The sequence below is a fragment of the Temnothorax longispinosus genome, unplaced genomic scaffold (assembly GCF_030848805.1).
Source record: "Temnothorax longispinosus isolate EJ_2023e unplaced genomic scaffold, Tlon_JGU_v1 HiC_scaffold_38, whole genome shotgun sequence".
Lineage (NCBI taxonomy): Eukaryota > Metazoa > Arthropoda > Insecta > Hymenoptera > Formicidae > Temnothorax > Temnothorax longispinosus.
The window spans coordinates 91,165-110,148 of NW_027270209.1; the positions used below are offsets into that span (position 1 = coordinate 91,165).

Sequence of the window (18,984 nt, forward strand, 5' to 3'; positions counted from 1 at the left end):
CCGCTGCTGTTCGCTCGCTCTCCGCGGTCAGACGTCGAGATTGGAAAACGTTAGCGCACGAAGCGAATTTAACAGAATTTCCAAATTTATTACGGCCGCCGGGAGTATAATGGATTCAAAGAGTTGTCCGCGAACGAGGTGAGTTATAACTTTCGACCTCGTAAAAATTTATCGCAACACGCCGCCGGCAGAATTATCGCCGGCAGGACCTTTTACTTCTGTCTCTCTTTCTTTTCCTTTCAATTCTCCTTCGTTCTCTTTACACACTCAAATCGTTCGATCAAATGTTTGGTGGAACGTTAAAATGACGTTTCTTCGAACACCGTATCGGGATCGTTTTAATTCCTTTATCTCTTTATTTTAAAACCATATAAATTGTGGAACATTTTAAGACTGAAACCAATTTGCTATCTATATTTTAACTGGTACTTTACTCTTGTACGTATGAGGTACTCATGTTCGAGTTGGCTAAAGGCCAACGTGTTTTTATTTTTTCGCTACGTGCCCTACGAGCGGAAATATTGCGACGCAAAGTTGAAATGTGAAAATTTTATATTAAAATATTTCTACTAACTTATAATATTTCTACTAACGTCGACGTATCTCAATAATATATGACATATATATATCAGATAACAGTAACTTTCACTTTTCCGACACTGGTCGATAGACTTATCGATCAGGAAGAAGATTTCTATTTAGGTAAATTAGATTTTTAAAACACTATAGTAAAGTATTTTTTCATTAAGAACTTTTGGAATTATAAGGCTTGAAAGTTCTAGTATTTTGACATAAAATACAAAATATCTTGTAAAACATTAAGTTTTCGGTAATGTTACCTTAATACTTTTATGCACAGAATAATGAGGAGTTCCTTTAACAAAAAATATGTAATTTGCAACACGCATCTGCATACTTTTTCTTAAAAGCAACTATGCCTTTTTTATAGCAATTGATTCGTCTCATTATTCTGTGCATAAAAGTATTAAGGTAACATTACCGAAAACTTAATGTTTTACAAGATATTTTGTATTTTATGTCAAAATACTAGAACTTTCAAGCCTTATAATTCCGAAAGTTTGTAATAATAAAATACTTTATTATAGTGTTTTGAAAAGCTCTCGAGATTAGCTACAAGAATATTAAAAAATTAAAGGTGTCGTTTACGTGAGCTTTAAATGACCATTCATGGTTAAACCAATGACACCATCTTATGGCCCCCTCGAAACCAAACAACTTTTGTCTGAAACATTTTTCTCTCCCGGGCTTGGTTTTCGAGATATTCGACTGGATAGATTAAAACGGTCCACCCTGTATATTGTATAATCAGATCCGAAATTTGGGTACTATAAAGTACTAACTTGGGTATACTAACATAAAGATAAGATCATATTTCCAAATTTCGGATCTGATTATATATAATCATATAAAATTAGATCTTTTTATATCTAATAATATATTTTTACATCTGACCATATTATACATTATTTTTCTCGAGCAGTAGCGCTGATATTGAACCTGTTCTTTTTAGCTAAACTTCTTGCACGTTGGGGAGAAAAAGAGAAAATTGTGCAAGAAAAAGAATAGTTTAGCTAAAAAGAATAGGCCTATTATCATCCATGCAATTAATAAATTTCTAAAATTTGCAATAAGAAACGTTTTGTAAATATTGTAAATATCGAGACGATAGATCCTTATCAAAACACTTATTTAATTTACTTTTTTAATATAAATATAAAAATCTAAACCGTGGCACTTTGTTCTAATAGAAGAAAGACGAAAAAGAACCGTAAATGGTAGCTTGTTAATATTTACGAGCAGTATAATTAGTTCTGTAATGCTTCTACTCGAATATACCTTATGTTGAATTTTAAATTTTTTAACAGATTAAATCAATGTAAAAATATCAAAATGTATTGTATTTATTTCATAAAACCAGTTCAAAAAATATAAACTATATTGTCTCTATTAACAATACGATTTGGTACTCATGTTCGGGTCGGTCAAAGGGGATAAACACGGAAATCTCATTGGGCATATTTTAAAAGCACATAAATTGTGGAACATTTTAAAACTAAAACCAATTTGCTATCTGTATTTTAATCAATTGTTTATATTTACAGATCATCTTAAATACTTCTTATGTCCGTTTTTACCAACGTCGTTTAACTTGAACCTTAGTTCAATTCACTCTTTGTCTGTTTCTAAGAAAGTCCATTCGAAAAAGACAAGGAGTGAATTGAACTAAGATTCATTCGTATGTATTTGACCGGAAATGAATGTCCGGGAAAGAATCTACCATATGAAATCGTTTGTATTTCGTATGAAGACTTTTGAAGTGCAATTGAAAAGGTTTGTGAGTCATTCGTTTAATTGTAATTAATTAATTATTTTTACACCATGCATTTAGCCGAAATAGATAAATTAATAAAAGTTTTTATACGAAATCGTTTGTATTTTGTATGAAAAGTTACGAAGTGTGATTAAAAAGGTTTGTGAGTCACCCAGATAATTTAAATTAAATATTTATAAACTCGGTAATTAGCCGAAATATAGATTTTTAGTTATTTATGTTAAAAGAAGAAGGCGCTAGTGTTCCCGAAGGTCCGTCTGCAATCAGAATTAATATGAACGTTTTAAAAATTATTTTATACTGAAATAAATAAATATACAGGCTAATAAGCCTGTAGCTATAAGCGATAGTTGCTAATTAAGTTTGTCACTCATATTTCCATTTTGCAGAGGACCTCCGTAACGAGATCAAAGATGTACACCAGCTGTGCAGGGTGAAGAGGTTATCTCAAACGCCCTTAATTGGGCCACAGCCCAATTAAGAGCGACTCAAATGTCATTACCGCTGAGAAGTACTTCTTGCCATTTGAGTCAGCATGTCAGAGCTAGTCACTACGGATTGTGGTGACACAGCACTGGACTGCCTGCAAAAGTTAATCGCATATAGCCATCTCACTGGCAATGTGCCTGATTCAACGGAGCCTAACAAGCTGCTGATTGTGCGCATTGTCGAGACAATTTGCGGTTGCTTCACCGGTCCACAGACCGATGAGAGTGTGCAGCTGCAGATTATTAAAGTTCTGCTGACTGTAATGACAAGCCAGCATGTGGAGGTATACGAGGGTACGGTACTGTTAACAATTCGTACTGTTTACAACGTTTACTTATCGTCGCACAACCTGGTGAATCAAACAACAGCCTGTGCGACTCTCAGGCAGATGATCAACGTAATTTTCGCGCGAATGGAGACTCAGGCGGAGGAAGAGAACGTGAGGCTTGATGGGGAACATCAGCAGGAGGGTTCTGTCATAGCAAACGGCAAAACTGAAGCTGAGCTAAGTCTTAGTTAGCTAAGTCTAACTAACTCATCTTCATGAAACTTTACGTTGCGTGCGTCTATTTAATGACGATGGATGTAGAAAGCTCTTCAAATCACTTCGAGAGGATTATCAAAAGCAGTAGGTAAGCTACGGGCATTCCCGGCCATCTGTAGGGATCTGAGGGGGGGTGAGGGGCGGGGGGAGGGACCGCGGGGGAGGGGGAGGGGGAAACCGCGGGCGCCGCGGAGGAGGGGGAAGGGGGAACCGCGTGTTTCGGGCGCCGGGGGGGAGGGAAAGGGGGGAACCGCGTTTTCCGGCGCCGCGGGGCGACCGCGTTTTCGCCGCGCCGCGGAGCGTTCGCGTTTTTTCGGGCGTCGCGGGGCGAGGAGACCCGCGTTCGCGTTTCGCCGCGCCGCGGAGTCCGCGTGACGTCACACGGCACGCTCGCGTTATCTCCCCCTCGTAGATGTTTCTCCTCCGTCCCCCATTCGTCTTCTCGTTCGCGCGGTCTCTTTCTCTCGCGCGCGGTCCCTCTCGCTTCCGGCCCCCGTTCGCGTTCTCGCTCGTGGCCCCGTTCGCGGTCTCTTTTCCTCGCGCGTTCTCGCTCGCGATCGCGTATCTTTTCTTCGCCAGCGATATTTAATCGTTCAGATCTTCGCGATATTTAATTTTTAATATTACATTTAAGTAAACAATAAACGAAGACAGCTTTATGACAGGAAATGGGATAAACGGTAAATGACGAGGAAAAACTTTTTAACCATATTATATGCATTTATTTATCATGTAGCGCATTATACACAATAGTATCCAAAGCGTAGACTAATAATTCGCAATCAATAATCGAATTTTTATCATAAACGTCACGCAAGATTGTAACTGCGTTACATTTATCAGTGATACAATTTTGACGTAAAATTGTTACAAACTGTTTGAATTTTTTACTTACGCCGTGAACATTTTGACATAGTTGAAAATACACATTCTCGACGCAATGTTCTAGTTCGAACAGGAAGAGTACAGTTGACGGTTTCATGTACAAGCTGGTGCCGCACGACGTCAATTTTACAATATCTGCGTCACGTATTTTAACAAGCTCCAGATCTCGAAAAGTTAGCGATGATGGTGCCGATGACTGCACGAGTCGCTGTATATCTGCACGTTTTTCGATGAGTGTCACCCACGTTGCATGTAGCAGAATTATCCGATTGCCTCGGTTATCGCCAATAAGTATATTCACAGAGGACATAGGTCCCGCGTTGATTCCAACATCCAAAAATATATACGCTGTTGATGTCAAGGCAAATCTCCTTCCCAAAATACGTGGCGTGTAGCGGGGTTTATCAAAACTAAAAAAATACAATTATATGTTTATAAAAGTTTTTTTTTGCACAAGTATATATAAAAATTAGCTACTTAGGTACTTACTCATTGTGCTGTTTCTCGCACGTTTCGTCCTGAATCGGAACGTAGTAGTTCGCACCATGAGTGTTCATCGTCTGGAGGCTGTTTGCGACGTACTCGAACCGTATCGAACTCTTGACTGTGCTCTAGAATCCTCATAGACCATTTATACATACCCAAAACTGCAAATCTTGCAAAAATAGCGCCAATGCACGGCTGCTGCATGGTGACCGCCACCACAATCCACATATACGTTAAATGTGATATCTTTGTCAAGAACATTCGTGATGAGATCACCTCATCGGGCATCAAATATGATTTTTTTCAAGAGCATACGTGTCTCGCGATGATTTCATCGAACACGTGCAAAACTGCAAATTTTGCAATTTCGAATAAGTCAATGGAGCGTTATTGTTTTCAAGAACATGTCGCGACATGTCTCGCGATGATTTCATCGAACACGTGCAAAACTGCAAATAGCGCCGATGTACGGCTGCTGCATTGATACAGATCAAATCACCAAAAGTCAATGGCGCGTTTTCGTGAACGTACGTGTCTCGCAATGATTTCATCGAACACGTGCAAAACTGCAAATTTTGCAAATAGCGCCGATGTACGGCTGCTGAGATGAAATTAGATATGATAAGCAAACGATGCATCATTAGTAGAATATAAAATGACGAATCTAGGGGATACGCTCAATAGTCGAGAACTGGAAGTCGTGAGTGCAACAAATGGCGTTAGCAAGAGGATCGTGCAATAACATGGAGCAAGAGTTGTTGGAGCAATCCACCCTGTTAAATTCGAGGGAAGACTTTGCCGCGTGGGAGCAACGATGCGACGAGTTTATCGAATCGTTGGAAGAACAAAGCCGAATTAAACGGCCACGATTATCAATCGATCAGTCATCGATCGGTCTTAAACAGTCATTGGTCGCTTGTATCGCAAGACTCGAAGGTTTGAAAGACTTGGTACGTCAACGTTTCGTACATGTGGGTGCGGGATACAGTGCGAGTGAGACAGGACTCAGATGGTGCGAGATAGATCCGGCTTTTGAAAGCCGTATATTGACTGGTGCGGTGATAAATTCCAAACACATCGACCCTCGTCAATTTCTCAAAAATGCGAGAGAAATTGTACTCGATCGTGTGCGGAACGTCATGCAACGACATGACAATGTAAAAATTAACACAGTGTTTAATGGTGAATTTGTTGCGAATGACAAACGCGCGAATAAAAGTATCGCAACGAGAAACTATGAAGTCTTTCGTGAGTCTAATCTGCACGAGTGGTACAAGAGACACGTCATCGAGCCTACCTTAGCAAAGCTGGAGGAATTCCAGGAACGTGATAGCGGATGGGCGTTGTCGCGTATACTCAATTTAATGGTAAATGTGAACAAATACAATCCGTTGCACGCGGGGTGTATTGTGGAAATACCGCAAGAAATTAAAAAGAAGAACGCGGTGATAAACGTGCGATCAATAGACAATGCATGTTTCGCATGGTCAGTGGTGGCTGCTCTGTATCCAGTTGAGGAACACACATATCGGAAATCGTCGTATCCTCATTACACGTCGGTGCTAGATCTTACGGACATTGAGTTTCCAATGACGTTGGATCAAATTAAAAAATTTGAAAATCACAACAACATCTCCATCAACGTGTACAGCATCGAGAAAAAAAACAAGAAACTTACTATCTTGCCAATACGGGTTACTGACCGAAAGATGGACAGACATGTAAATCTGCTGTACGTGCATAACGACAACGTGGGACATTTTGCGTGGATCAAGAACCTATCCCGCCTCGTGAGCTCGCAAATCAACCGACACCATGGTCGGAAATACTTTTGCGATCGGTAAGTACCTATAGTTCTTTTAATAATATATAGAATATTTTGTGTATAAAAAAATTATAATATTTGCGTTTATTTTTTTTGCAGATGTTTGCACTACTTCAGCTCCAACGAGAAATTGACTGCCCACACCGTCGACTGTCAGGAGATGAATGACTGCGCGATCAAGTTACCGAGCGATAACGACAAGTGGTTGGCTTTTAAAAATCACAACAGGAAGGAACGAGTTCCGTTTGTCGTATACGCCGACCTGGAGTGTACCCTGGAGAAGATGGAAGCGGATCGGGCAACGTCCAGGTACACATATCAACATCATCGCGTGTTTAGCATAGGGTACTACGTGCGTTGCTCGTACGACGAGTCGTTATCTATGTATCGGTTTCGTCGCGATAAGGATTGCGTCGCGTGGTTCGCCGAGGAGCTAAGACGTTTAGCTCACGACGTAAAAACTATATTGTCCACTAATATACCCATGGCAGATTTCACGCGAGACGAGTGGGAAAAGTTTAACAGCGCAACGCACTGTCACGTGTGCGAAGAACCGTTTGAGCCAGACGACGTGCGAGTACGCGACCATTGTCACCTGACCGGTCGATACAGAGGTCCCGCGCATTCGAATTGTAACTTAAATTATAAAGATTCGCATTGCATTCTCATAGTGTTTCATAATTTATCGGGATACGATGCACATTTTATTATAACTGAAATAGCAACAGCATACGAAGGACATGTAGATTTACTCCCGATCACAAAAGAAAAATATATTTCGTTTACAAAAAACGTTCAAAGCACCGAAGATAAAGATAAGAAAACGTGCGTCAAATTGCGATTTATCGATTCGTACAAGTTTCTCACCGCTAGTCTCGACAAATTGGCATCTTATCTCAGCAAGGATAAACTGCGAATATTGCAACGCGAATTTTGTGAATTATCCGCAGAAAATTTTAATTTGCTGACACGAAAAGGAGTATTTCCATATGAATACATTGACTGCGTTGAAAAATTGGAGGACTTGTGTTTACCACCGCGCGACTTGTTTTACAGTTCATTGACAGGTGACACCGTATCCGAGAGCGATTACGCGCACGCCGTCGACGTCTGGCAGCGGTTCTCCATTCGAACGCTCGGTGATTACAGCGATTTATATCTCAAGACCGATGTCTTGCTGTTGGCCGATATCTTTGAAAATTTTCGCGATAGTTGCGTCGCGAGTTATGGACTCGATCCGGCGTATTATTATACTCTACCGGGTTTTACGTGGGATGCTATGTTGAAGCATACACACATCAATTTCGAATTGCTCACCGACATTGACATGGTCATGTTTATCGAACGCGGTATACGCGGCGGTTTGAGTCAATGTTCAAACAGATACGCGCTGGCCAACAACAAGTACATGCAGTCGTACGATCCATCGAAACCGTCGTCGTACCTCATGTATTTTGATGTAAATAACTTATACGGCTGGGCAATGAGTCAACCATTGCCATACGCAGATTTTAAATGGGTCGACGACGTAACCGATTTTAATGTTATGGATGTCGCGTTGGATTCCCCGATAGGCTACATTCTCGAAGTCGACTTGGAGTATCCGCAACATCTTCACGACGCGCACACTGACCTACCGTTCTGTCCGACGCGCGATAAACCACCCGGCAAGCGGCAAGACAAGCTCCTCGCAACATTATACGATAAGAAACGTTATGTAATACATTATCGCAACCTGCAGCAGTGTACTCGTCACGGTCTCCGTATATCAAAAATTCACCGTATACTGAAATTCGCGCAATCTCCATGGCTTCGCGATTATATAGACCTCAATACGAAATTTAGAACGTTGGCCAACAATGATTTCGAGAAAAATTTATACAAATTGATGAACAATGCCGTGTTTGGCAAAACCATGGAGAATGTGCGCAATCACGTTGACGTGCGACTCGTGACTCATTGGGAGGGTAGATACGGCGCGGAGGCTATGATTGCGAAACCAAATTTTTATAGCCGAAGCGTCTTTTCGGAGAATTCTAGCAATAGAAATGCGAAAACTCGAGGTGAAGTTCGACAAACCAATCTATGTGGGTATGTGCATCCTCGATATATCCAAGACATGTTTGTACGAATTTCATCACGAGTACATGTTACCGTTGTATCGCGACAAGTGTAAAGTCACGTACACCGATACTGACAGTCTCATTTATCACATCGAGTGCGACGATGTGTATGATATCATGAAGCGCCACATTCATAGATTTGACACTAGCGATTACGCGATTGATAATACATACGGTATCCCACTCGCCAATAAAAAAGTTCCGGGCTTAATGAAAGACGAAAATAACGGTGCGATAATGACCGAATTCGTCGGGCTTAGAGCAAAGATGTACGCCTTGCGAGTGGACGGTAAGAAAGATACGAAAAAGGCTAAAGGTGTTAAGAGTAACGTCGTAGCCAGGTCGATAACGTTCGACGATTACACGCGGTGTCTGCGCGACGAAATTGAAATGACGCGACAGCAAACTTGCATAAGATCCAAAAAACACGAGGTATACACCGTGTCCGAAACGAAAATAGCTCTAAGTCCGTACGATGATAAGCGATACATTATACCCGGTTCTACCGAAACGCTGCCATGGGGACATTATAAAATACCATTGTAAATATATTGTAAATACCATTGTAAATATATTGTAAATACCGCTGTAAATATATTGTAATTACATTTAGATATTTAGAAAAATAAATGACTCATATGTATATATGTATGTTTTTATACTGTAATAAATTTTTACAATACATTATTCTTGTGTATCCATGAATTGTATGAATTATCAAATCCTAACCACTTTACATAAACCTCATCCCCTCTTTTGCGTAAAACTTTTTCAACAAGATACACATCGGGATTAGCAACGCGATGTAACTCGTATTCGTAGAAGCCGCCGGCGACGGGTTTTCCACGGGAATCTTCCAACAGAAACGTCACAGGATTAGTTTTCTGCACTCCTACTACATCACACTATTGTCACATCGTTTGTTTATCATATCTAATTTTATCTCAGTAGCCGTACGGATGCGCCTGCCGAAAAATCTGCGATGTGCAGTTTTGCACGTGTGCGATGAAGTCACCGCGAGACACGTATGTTCTCGAAAACGATATCGCGCCATTGACTTTCGGTGATTTGATTTGTAAAACAGCTATTGAACCGCTATGAAACAGCTAAAAACAGCTAAAAACAGCTATCAAACAGCTATTGAACCGCTATGAAACAGCTAAAAACAGCTAAAAACAGCTATTGAACCGCTATGAAACAGCTAAAAACAGCTAAAAACAGCTATGAAGCAGCTATCAAACAGCTATTGAACCGCTATGAAACAGCTAAAAACAGCTAAAAACAGCTATGAAACAGCTATTAAACAGCTATTGAACCGCTATGAAACAGCTAAAAACAGCTAAAAACAGCTATCAAACAGCTCTTGAACAGCTATCAAACAACTAAAACAGCTCTTGAACCGCTATGAAACAGCTAAAAACAGCTATCAAACAGCTATTGAACCGCTATGAAACAGCTAAAAACAGCTATCAAACAGCTCTTGAACAGCTATGAAACAATTAAAACAGTTATCTGTATAACTGCGATCTGTTTAACTGATATTGAACCGCTATTGAATCGCTATCAAACTTCTTTTAAACAACTAAAAACAGCTAAAAACAGCCATCAAACAACAAAAAAACAACTAAAAAACAGCTCTTGAACAGCTAAAACATCTATATTATACTACAAAGTATGTAGGAAAAGGAAATAAAACATTTATTTCGCCTAGCAGGTCACACCGGTCGCGATAACGAAATCCTGTCGATTATCGAGGAACTTCGCAAGGCTGGACTTATTATAAATTAAGTGGCGCGACAGCGAGTCATTCAATCAACATCGAAATGCCGATCAACAAGTTTGGTATATCGCTCGGAAGAGGCGGTGCGGAACCGTACTATCAATGGAGAAGATTAATCAGAAATTACGTGCGCGATCAAAGTCGGTGGCGACCATGCAAAGAGCGTTATCGCGCACGTAATTTCTGATTAATCCTCTCCATTGATAGTACGGTTCCGCACCGCCTCTTCCGAGCGATATACCAAACTTGTTGATCGGCATTTCGATGTTGATTGAATGACTCGCTGTCGCGCCACTTAATTTATAATAAGTCCAGCCTTGCGAAGTTCCTCGATAATCGACAGGATTTCGTTATCGCGACCGGTGTGACCTGCTAGGCGAAATAAATGTTTTATTTCCTTTTCCTACATACTTTGTAGTATAATATAGATGTTTTAGCTGTTCAAGAGCTGTTTTTTAGTTGTTTTTTTGTTGTTTGATGGCTGTTTTTAGCTGTTTTTAGTTGTTTAAAAGAAGTTTGATAGCGATTCAATAGCGGTTCAATATCAGTTAAACAGATCGCAGTTATACAGATAACTGTTTTAATTGTTTCATAGCTGTTCAAGAGCTGTTTGATAGCTGTTTTTAGCTGTTTCATAGCGGTTCAATAGCTGTTTGATAGCTGTTTTTAGCTGTTTCATAGCCGTTCAAGAGCTATTTTAGTTGTTTGATAGCTGTTCAAGAGCTGTTTGATAGCTGTTTTTAGCTGTTTTTAGCTGTTTCATAGCGGTTCAATCAGCTGTTTGATAGCTGTTTTTAGCTGTTTTTAGCTGTTTCATAGCGGTTCAATAGCTGTTTGATAGCTGCTTCATAGCTGTTTTTAGCTGTTTTTAGCTGTTTCATAGCGGTTCAATAGCTGTTTTTAGCTGTTTTTAGCTGTTTCATAGCGGTTCAATAGCTGTTTGATAGCTGTTTTTAGGCTGTTTTTAGCTGTTTCATAGCGGTTCAATAGCTGTTTTACAAATCAAATCACCGAAAGTCAATGGCGCGATATCGTTTTCGAGAACATACGTGTCTCGCGGTGACTTCATCGCACACGTGCAAAACTGCACATCGCAGATTTTTCGGCAGGCGCATCCGTACGGCTACTGAGATAAAATTAGATATGATAAACAAACGATGTGACAATAGTGTGATGTAGTAGGAGTGCAAAAACTAATCCTGTGACGTTTCTGTTGGAAGATTCCCGTGGAAAACCCGTCGCCGGCGGCTTCTACGAATACGAGTTACATCGCGTTGCTAATCCCGATGTGTATCTTGTTGAAAAAGTTTTACGCAAAAGAGGGGATGAGGTTTATGTAAAGTGGTTAGGATTTGATAATTCATACAATTCATGGATACACAAGAATAATGTATTGTAAAAATTTATTACAGTATAAAAACATACATATATACATATGAGTCATTTATTTTTCTAAATATCTAAATGTAATTACAATATATTTACAGCGGTATTTACAATATATTTACAATGGTATTTACAATATATTTACAATGGTATTTTATAATGTCCCCATGGCAGTGTTTCGGTAGAACCGGGTATAATGTATCGCTTATCATCGTACGGACTTAGAGCTATTTTCGTTTCGGACACGGTGTATACCTCGTGTTTTTTGGATCTTATGCAAGTTTGCTGTCGCGTCATTTCAATTTCGTCGCGCAGACACCGCGTGTAATCGTCGAACGTTATCGACCTGGCTACGACGTTACTCTTAACACCTTTAGCCTTTTTCGTATCTTTCTTACCGTCCACTCGCAAGGCGTACATCTTTGCTCTAAGCCCGACGAATTCGGTCATTATCGCACCGTTATTTTCGTCTTTCATTAAGCCCGGAACTTTTTTATTGGCGAGTGGGATACCGTATGTATTATCAATCGCGTAATCGCTAGTGTCAAATCTATGAATGTGGCGCTTCATGATATCATACACATCGTCGCACTCGATGTGATAAATGAGACTGTCAGTATCGGTGTACGTGACTTTACACTTGTCGCGATACAACGGTAACATGTACTCGTGATGAAATTCGTACAAACATGTCTTGGATATATCGAGGATGCACATACCCACATAGATTGGTTTGTCGAACTTCACCTCGAGTTTTCGCATTTCTATTGCTACTAAATTCTCCGAAAAGACGCTTCGGCTATGAAAATTTGGTTTCGCAATCATAGCCTCCGCGCCGTATCTACCCTCCCAATGAGTCACGAGTCGCACGTCAACGTGATTGCGCACATTCTCCATGGTTTTGCCAAACACGGCATTGTTCATCAATTTGTATAAATTTTTCTCGAAATCATTGTTGGCCAACGTTCTAAATTTCGTATTGAGGTCTATATAATCGCGAAGCCATGGAGATTGCGCGAATTTCAGTATACGGTGAATTTTTGATATACGGAGACCGTGACGAGTACACTGCTGCAGGTTGCGATAATGTATTACATAACGTTTCTTATCGTATAATGTTGCGAGGAGCTTGTCTTGCCGCTTGCCGGGTGGTTTATCGCGCGTCGGACAGAACGGTAAGTCAGTGTGCGCGTCGTGAAGATGTTGCGGATACTCCAAGTCGACTTCGAGAATGTAGCCTATCGGGGAATCCAACGCGACATCCATAACATTAAAATCGGTTACGTCGTCGACCCATTTAAAATCTGCGTATGGCAATGGTTGACTCATTGCCCAGCCGTATAAGTTATTTACATCAAAATACATGAGGTACGACGACGGTTTCGATGGATCGTACAACTGCATGTACTTGTTGTTGGCCAGCGCGTATCTGTTTGAACATTGACTCAAACCGCCGCGTATACCGCGTTCGATAAACATGACCATGTCAATGTCGGTGAGCAATTCGAAATTGATGTGTGTATGCTTCAACATAGCATCCCACGTAAAACCCGGTAGAGTATAATAATACGCCGGATCGAGTCCATAACTCGCGACGCAACTATCGCGAAAATTTTCAAAGATATCGGCCAACAGCAAGACATCGGTCTTGAGATATAAATCGCTGTAATCACTGAGCGTTCGAATGGAGAACCGCTGCCAGACGTCGACGGCGTGCGCGTAATCGCTCTCGGATACGGTGTCACCTGTCAATGAACTGTAAAACGAGTCGCGCGGTGGTAAACACAAGTCCTCCAATTTTTCAACGCAGTCAATGTATTCATATGGAAATACGCCTTTTCGTGTCAGCAAATTAAAATTTTCTGCGGATAATTCACAAAATTCGCGTTGCAATATTCGCAGTTTATCTTTGCTGAGATAAGATGCCAATTTGTCGAGACTAGCGGTGAGAAACTTGTACGAATCGATAAATCGCAATTTGACGCACGTTTTCTTATCTTTATCTTCAGTGCTTTGAACGTTTTTTGTAAACGAAATATATTTTTCTTTTGTGATCGGGAGTAAATCTACATGTCCTTCGTATGCTGTTGCTATTTCAGTTATAATAAAATGTGCATCGTATCCCGATAAATTATGAAACACTATGGGAATGCAATGCGAATCTTTATAATTTAAGTTACAATTCGAATGCGCGGGACCTCTGTATCGACCGGTCAGGTGACAATGGTCGCGTACTCGCACGTCGTCTGGCTCAAACGGTTCTTCGCACACGTGACAGTGCGTTGCGCTGTTAAACTTTTCCCACTCGTCTCGCGTGAAATCTGCCATGGGTATATTAGTGGACAATATAGTTTTTTACGTCGTGAGCTAAACGTCTTAGCTCCTCGGCGAACCACGCGACGCAATCCTTATCGCGACGAAACCGATACATAGATAACGACTCGTCGTACGAGCAACGCACGTAGTACCCTATGCTAAACACGCGATGATGTTGATATGTGTACCTGGACGTTGCCCGATCCGCTTCCATCTTCTCCAGGGTACACTCCAGGTCGGCGTATACGACAAACGGAACTCGTTCCTTCCTGTTGTGATTTTTAAAAGCCAACCACTTGTCGTTATCGCTCGGTAACTTGATCGCGCAGTCATTCATCTCCTGACAGTCGACGGTGTGGGCAGTCAATTTCTCGTTGGAGCTGAAGTAGTGCAAACATCTGCAAAAAAAATAAACGCAAATATTATAATTTTTTTATACACAAATATTCTATATATTATTAAAAGAACTATAGGTACTTACCGATCGCAAAAGTATTTCCGACCATGGTGTCGGTTGATTTGCGAGCTCACGAGGCGGGATAGGTTCTTGATCCACGCAAAATGTCCCACGTTGTCGTTATGCACGTACAGCAGATTTACATGTCTGTCCATCTTTCGGTCAGTAACCCGTATTGGCAAGATAGTAAGTTTCTTGTTTTTTTTCTCGATGCTGTACACGTTGATGGAGATGTTGTTGTGATTTTCAAATTTTTTAATTTGATCCAACGTCATTGGAAACTCAATGTCCGTAAGATCTAGCACCGACGTGTAATGAGGATACGACGATTTCCGATATGTGTGTTCCTCAACTGGATACAGAGCAGCCACCACTGACCATGCGAAACATGCATTGTCTATTGATCGCACGTTTATCACCGCGTTCTTCTTTTTAATTTCTTGCGGTATTTCCACAATACACCCCGCGTGCAACGGATTGTATTTGTTCACATTTACCATTAAATTGAGTATACGCGACAACGCCCATCCGCTATCACGTTCCTGGAATTCCTCCAGCTTTGCTAAGGTAGGCTCGATGACGTGTCTCTTGTACCACTCGTGCAGATTAGACTCACGAAAGACTTCATAGTTTCTCGTTGCGATACTTTTATTCGCGCGTTTGTCATTCGCAACAAATTCACCATTAAACACTGTGTTAATTTTACATTGTCATGTCGTTGCATGACGTTCCGCACACGATCGAGTACAATTTCTCTCGCATTTTTGAGAAATTGACGAGGGTCGATGTGTTTGGAATTTATCACCGCACCAGTCAATATACGGCTTTCAAAAGCCGGATCTATCTCGCACCATCTGAGTCCTGTCTCACTCGCACTGTATCCCGCACCCACATGTACGAAACGTTGACGTACCAAGTCTTTCAAACCTTCGAGTCTTGCGATACAAGCGACCAATGACTGTTTAAGACCGATCGATGACTGATCGATTGATAATCGTGGCCGTTTAATTCGGCTTTGTTCTTCCAACGATTCGATAAACTCGTCGCATCGTTGCTCCCACGCGGCAAAGTCTTCCCTCGAATTTAACAGGGTGGATTGCTCCAACAACTCTTGCTCCATGTTATTGCACGATCCTCTTGCTAACGCCATTTGTTGCACTCACGACTTCCAGTTCTCGACTATTGAGCGTATCCCCTAGATTCGTCATTTTATATTCTACTAATGATGCATCGTTTGCTTATCATATCTAATTTCATCTCAGCAGCCGTACATCGGCGCTATTTGCAAAATTTGCAGTTTTGCACGTGTTCGATGAAATCATTGCGAGACACGTACGTTCACGAAAACGCGCCATTGACTTTTGGTGATTTGATCTGTATCAATGCAGCAGCCGTACATCGGCGCTATTTGCAGTTTTGCACGTGTTCGATGAAATCATCGCGAGACATGTCGCGACATGTTCTTGAAAACAATAACGCTCCATTGACTTATTCGAAATTGCAAAATTTGCAGTTTTGCACGTGTTCGATGAAATCATCGCGAGACACGTATGCTCTTGAAAAAAATCATATTTGATGCCCGATGAGGTGATCTCATCACGAATGTTCTTGACAAAGATATCACATTTAACGTATATGTGGATTGTGGTGGCGGTCACCATGCAGCAGCCGTGCATTGGCGCTATTTTTGCAAGATTTGCAGTTTTGGGTATGTATAAATGGTCTATGAGGATTCTAGAGCACAGTCAAGAGTTCGATACGGTTCGAGTACGTCGCAAACAGCCTCCAGACGATGAACACTCATGGTGCGAACTACTACGTTCCGATTCAGGACGAAACGTGCGAGAAACAGCACAATGAGTAAGTACCGCTAATTTTTATATATACTTGTGCAAAAAAAAACTTTTATAAACATATAATTGTATTTTTTTAGTTTTGATAAACCCCGCTACACGCCACGTATTTTGGGAAGGAGATTTGCCTTGACATCAACAGCGTATATATTTTTGGATGTTGGAATCAACGCGGGACCTATGTCCTCTGTGAATATACTTATTGGCGATAACCGAGGCAATCGGATAATTCTGCTACATGCAACGTGGGTGACACTCATCGAAAAACGTGCAGATATACAGCGACTCGTGCAGTCATCGGCACCATCATCGCTAACTTTTCGAGATCTGGAGCTTGTTAAAATACGTGACGCAGATATTGTAAAATTGACGTCGTGCGGCACCAGCTTGTACATGAAACCGTCAACTGTACTCTTCCTGTTCGAACTAGAACATTGCGTCGAGAATGTGTATTTTCAACTATGTCAAAATGTTCACGGCGTAAGTAAAAAATTCAAACAGTTTGTAACAATTTTACGTCAAAATTGTATCACTGATAAATGTAACGCAGTTACAATCTTGCGTGACGTTTATGATAAAAATTCGATTATTGATTGCGAATTATTAGTCTACGCTTTGGATACTATTGTGTATAATGCGCTACATGATAAATAAATGCATATAATATGGTTAAAAAGTTTTTCCTCGTCATTTACCGTTTATCCCATTTCCTGTCATAAAGCTGTCTTCGTTTATTGTTTACTTAAATGTAATATTAAAAATTAAATATCGCGAAGATCTGAACGATTAAATATCGCTGGCGAAGAAAAGATACGCGATCGCGAGCGAGAACGCGCGAGGAAAAGAGACCGCGAACGGGGCCACGAGCGAGAACGCGAACGGGGGCCGGAAGCGAGAGGGACCGCGCGCGAGAGAAAGAGACCGCGCGAACGAGAAGACGAATGGGGGACGGAGGAGAAACATCTACGAGGGGGAGATAACGCGAGCGTGCCGTGTGACGTCACGCGGACTCCGCGGCGCGGCGAAACGCGAACGCGGGTCTCCTCGCCCCGCGACGCCCGAAAACGCGAACGCTCCGCGGCGCGGCAAAAACGCGGTCGCCCCGCGGCGCCGGAAAACGCGGTTCCCCCCTTTCCCTCCCCCGCGGCGCCCGAAACACGCGGTTCCCCCTTCCCCCTCCTCCGCGGCGCCCGCGGTTTCCCCCTCCCCCTCCCCCGCGGTCCCTCCTTCGCCCCTCACCCCCCTCAGATCCCTACAGATGGCCGGGAATGCCCGTAGCTTACCTACTAAAAGCGATCTCCTTATATCGCATATTTAATCAGATGTCGTCAGGGATTGTTGTCGACATTAGCTCACTTAGATAGGTACTGTTTATATATAAATATCATCTTTGCATGTAATGTATAAGTAAATGTAAGATGTTTAAATGTAAGATGTTAATTGTTTAATAATAATATTTTTCAGATTATGCGTGCGAGTTAAGTGCGATCGGGATCCTATCAATAATCATCTTGTATCCGTTTGTGTGAGGGCATTTTTGGAAAAAAAGAAGGCTTTCCTCCTGCGTTTCTGCAAAGAGTTTAAAAAGCTTACGCTAGCTGACGAGAAACAGGATCTCGTGGATAATTTTCTAGGGAAGGTCCACGTGGAAATGGACAACAATCCGATTTGGCAATGTACATGAATATAATTATTTATCTTGCAATTGACCTTAGCGGAGTGCTCAGAGACGTCTGAACTTACTTTTTACTTTCAGCGGCAAGCGCCAACCAGTTAGATTTGGCGAGAGTCGTGGTGGAAAGAACCGTCATGGCACGGGTATACCACAATGCGCTCTATCTAAATGAAGATGGAGATGTATATAGGGACCAGCTTTTTCACGGTCACATCAATAAGTTGGCAAAGGTCGTAACTCCAAATCACAGGGACCTACGCATTTCAAAAGTTTATCATTACGAATGCTCCTGGTCATGGGCGCAGGCTGAATTGGCTGTGATATCGGCGTATAAGACTCCTAGAGATAAGTTGCAGTGTGTATTTCGTTGCGCGACTACCATCATGAATCTCTTCTCCATGGCGTCGAAAAGAGGCATACCTGCTGCCGACGATCTGACTCCCGTGCTGGTCTATGTCATAATCAAGGTATGCGATTGAAAAGAGAATTGTGATTTTAGCAAGAAGAGTGATTGTTAACGTGTGCTTAATTTCAGACTAATCCGCTGTCGTTGTATCGACTGTTCAATATGTAAACAGCTTTTACGGGAATCGATTGGAGGGAGAGGAACAATATTGGTGGACGCAGTTCTGCACCGCGATCGAGTTAAGACAATGGATTAACAGTTTCTCAAGAGTATCACGATAAATAAGATTAGATTCGATGCTGGTGATAATGTAGAAATGTATCATAATCATAATTTGACGATTTCATAAAGAAGAAGACCAATATCTTGTGTAAAGCTAGCTGAACAGTTTTATGCTTCCAGTATC

At 41.4% G+C, this 18,984-nt stretch overlaps 3 protein-coding genes and 1 long non-coding RNA gene across 4 annotated transcripts; 3 read left to right on the forward strand and 1 right to left on the reverse strand.

Annotated features, from left to right (window-relative positions):
- The first annotated feature begins 2,256 nt into the window (after window positions 1-2,256).
- On the forward strand, window positions 2,257-3,396 carry LOC139824452 (uncharacterized). Its single transcript, XR_011735102.1, has 3 exons — window positions 2,257-2,352; window positions 2,743-3,135; window positions 3,231-3,396. It is a non-coding gene; the product is annotated as an uncharacterized lncRNA (long non-coding RNA).
- Window positions 3,397-4,849: 1,453 nt separating this feature from the next.
- Window positions 4,850-6,856, forward strand: LOC139824456 (uncharacterized). The gene has a single exon (XM_071796984.1). It carries the CDS (start codon window positions 5,471-5,473, stop codon window positions 6,599-6,601), a length of 1,131 nt encoding a protein of 376 aa, XP_071653085.1. The 5' UTR covers window positions 4,850-5,470; the 3' UTR covers window positions 6,602-6,856.
- Window positions 6,857-9,379: 2,523 nt separating this feature from the next.
- On the reverse strand, window positions 9,380-15,764 carry LOC139824449 (uncharacterized). Its single transcript, XM_071796978.1, has 5 exons — window positions 15,558-15,764; window positions 14,669-15,240; window positions 14,376-14,585; window positions 12,226-13,300; window positions 9,380-9,610 (listed from the first exon to the last, which is right to left on the reverse strand). Exons 1-5 carry the CDS (start codon window positions 15,762-15,764, stop codon window positions 9,380-9,382), a joined length of 2,295 nt encoding a protein of 764 aa, XP_071653079.1.
- A 2,265-nt stretch (window positions 15,765-18,029) lies between these two features.
- LOC139824451 (GTPase-activating protein and VPS9 domain-containing protein 1-like) lies at window positions 18,030-18,957 on the forward strand. The gene is made up of 3 exons (XM_071796980.1): window positions 18,030-18,173; window positions 18,254-18,639; window positions 18,708-18,957. The coding sequence occupies exons 1-3, from the start codon at window positions 18,149-18,151 to the stop codon at window positions 18,744-18,746; spliced, it is 450 nt and encodes a 149-aa protein (XP_071653081.1). The 5' UTR covers window positions 18,030-18,148; the 3' UTR covers window positions 18,747-18,957.
- Window positions 18,958-18,984: the final 27 nt, after the last annotated feature.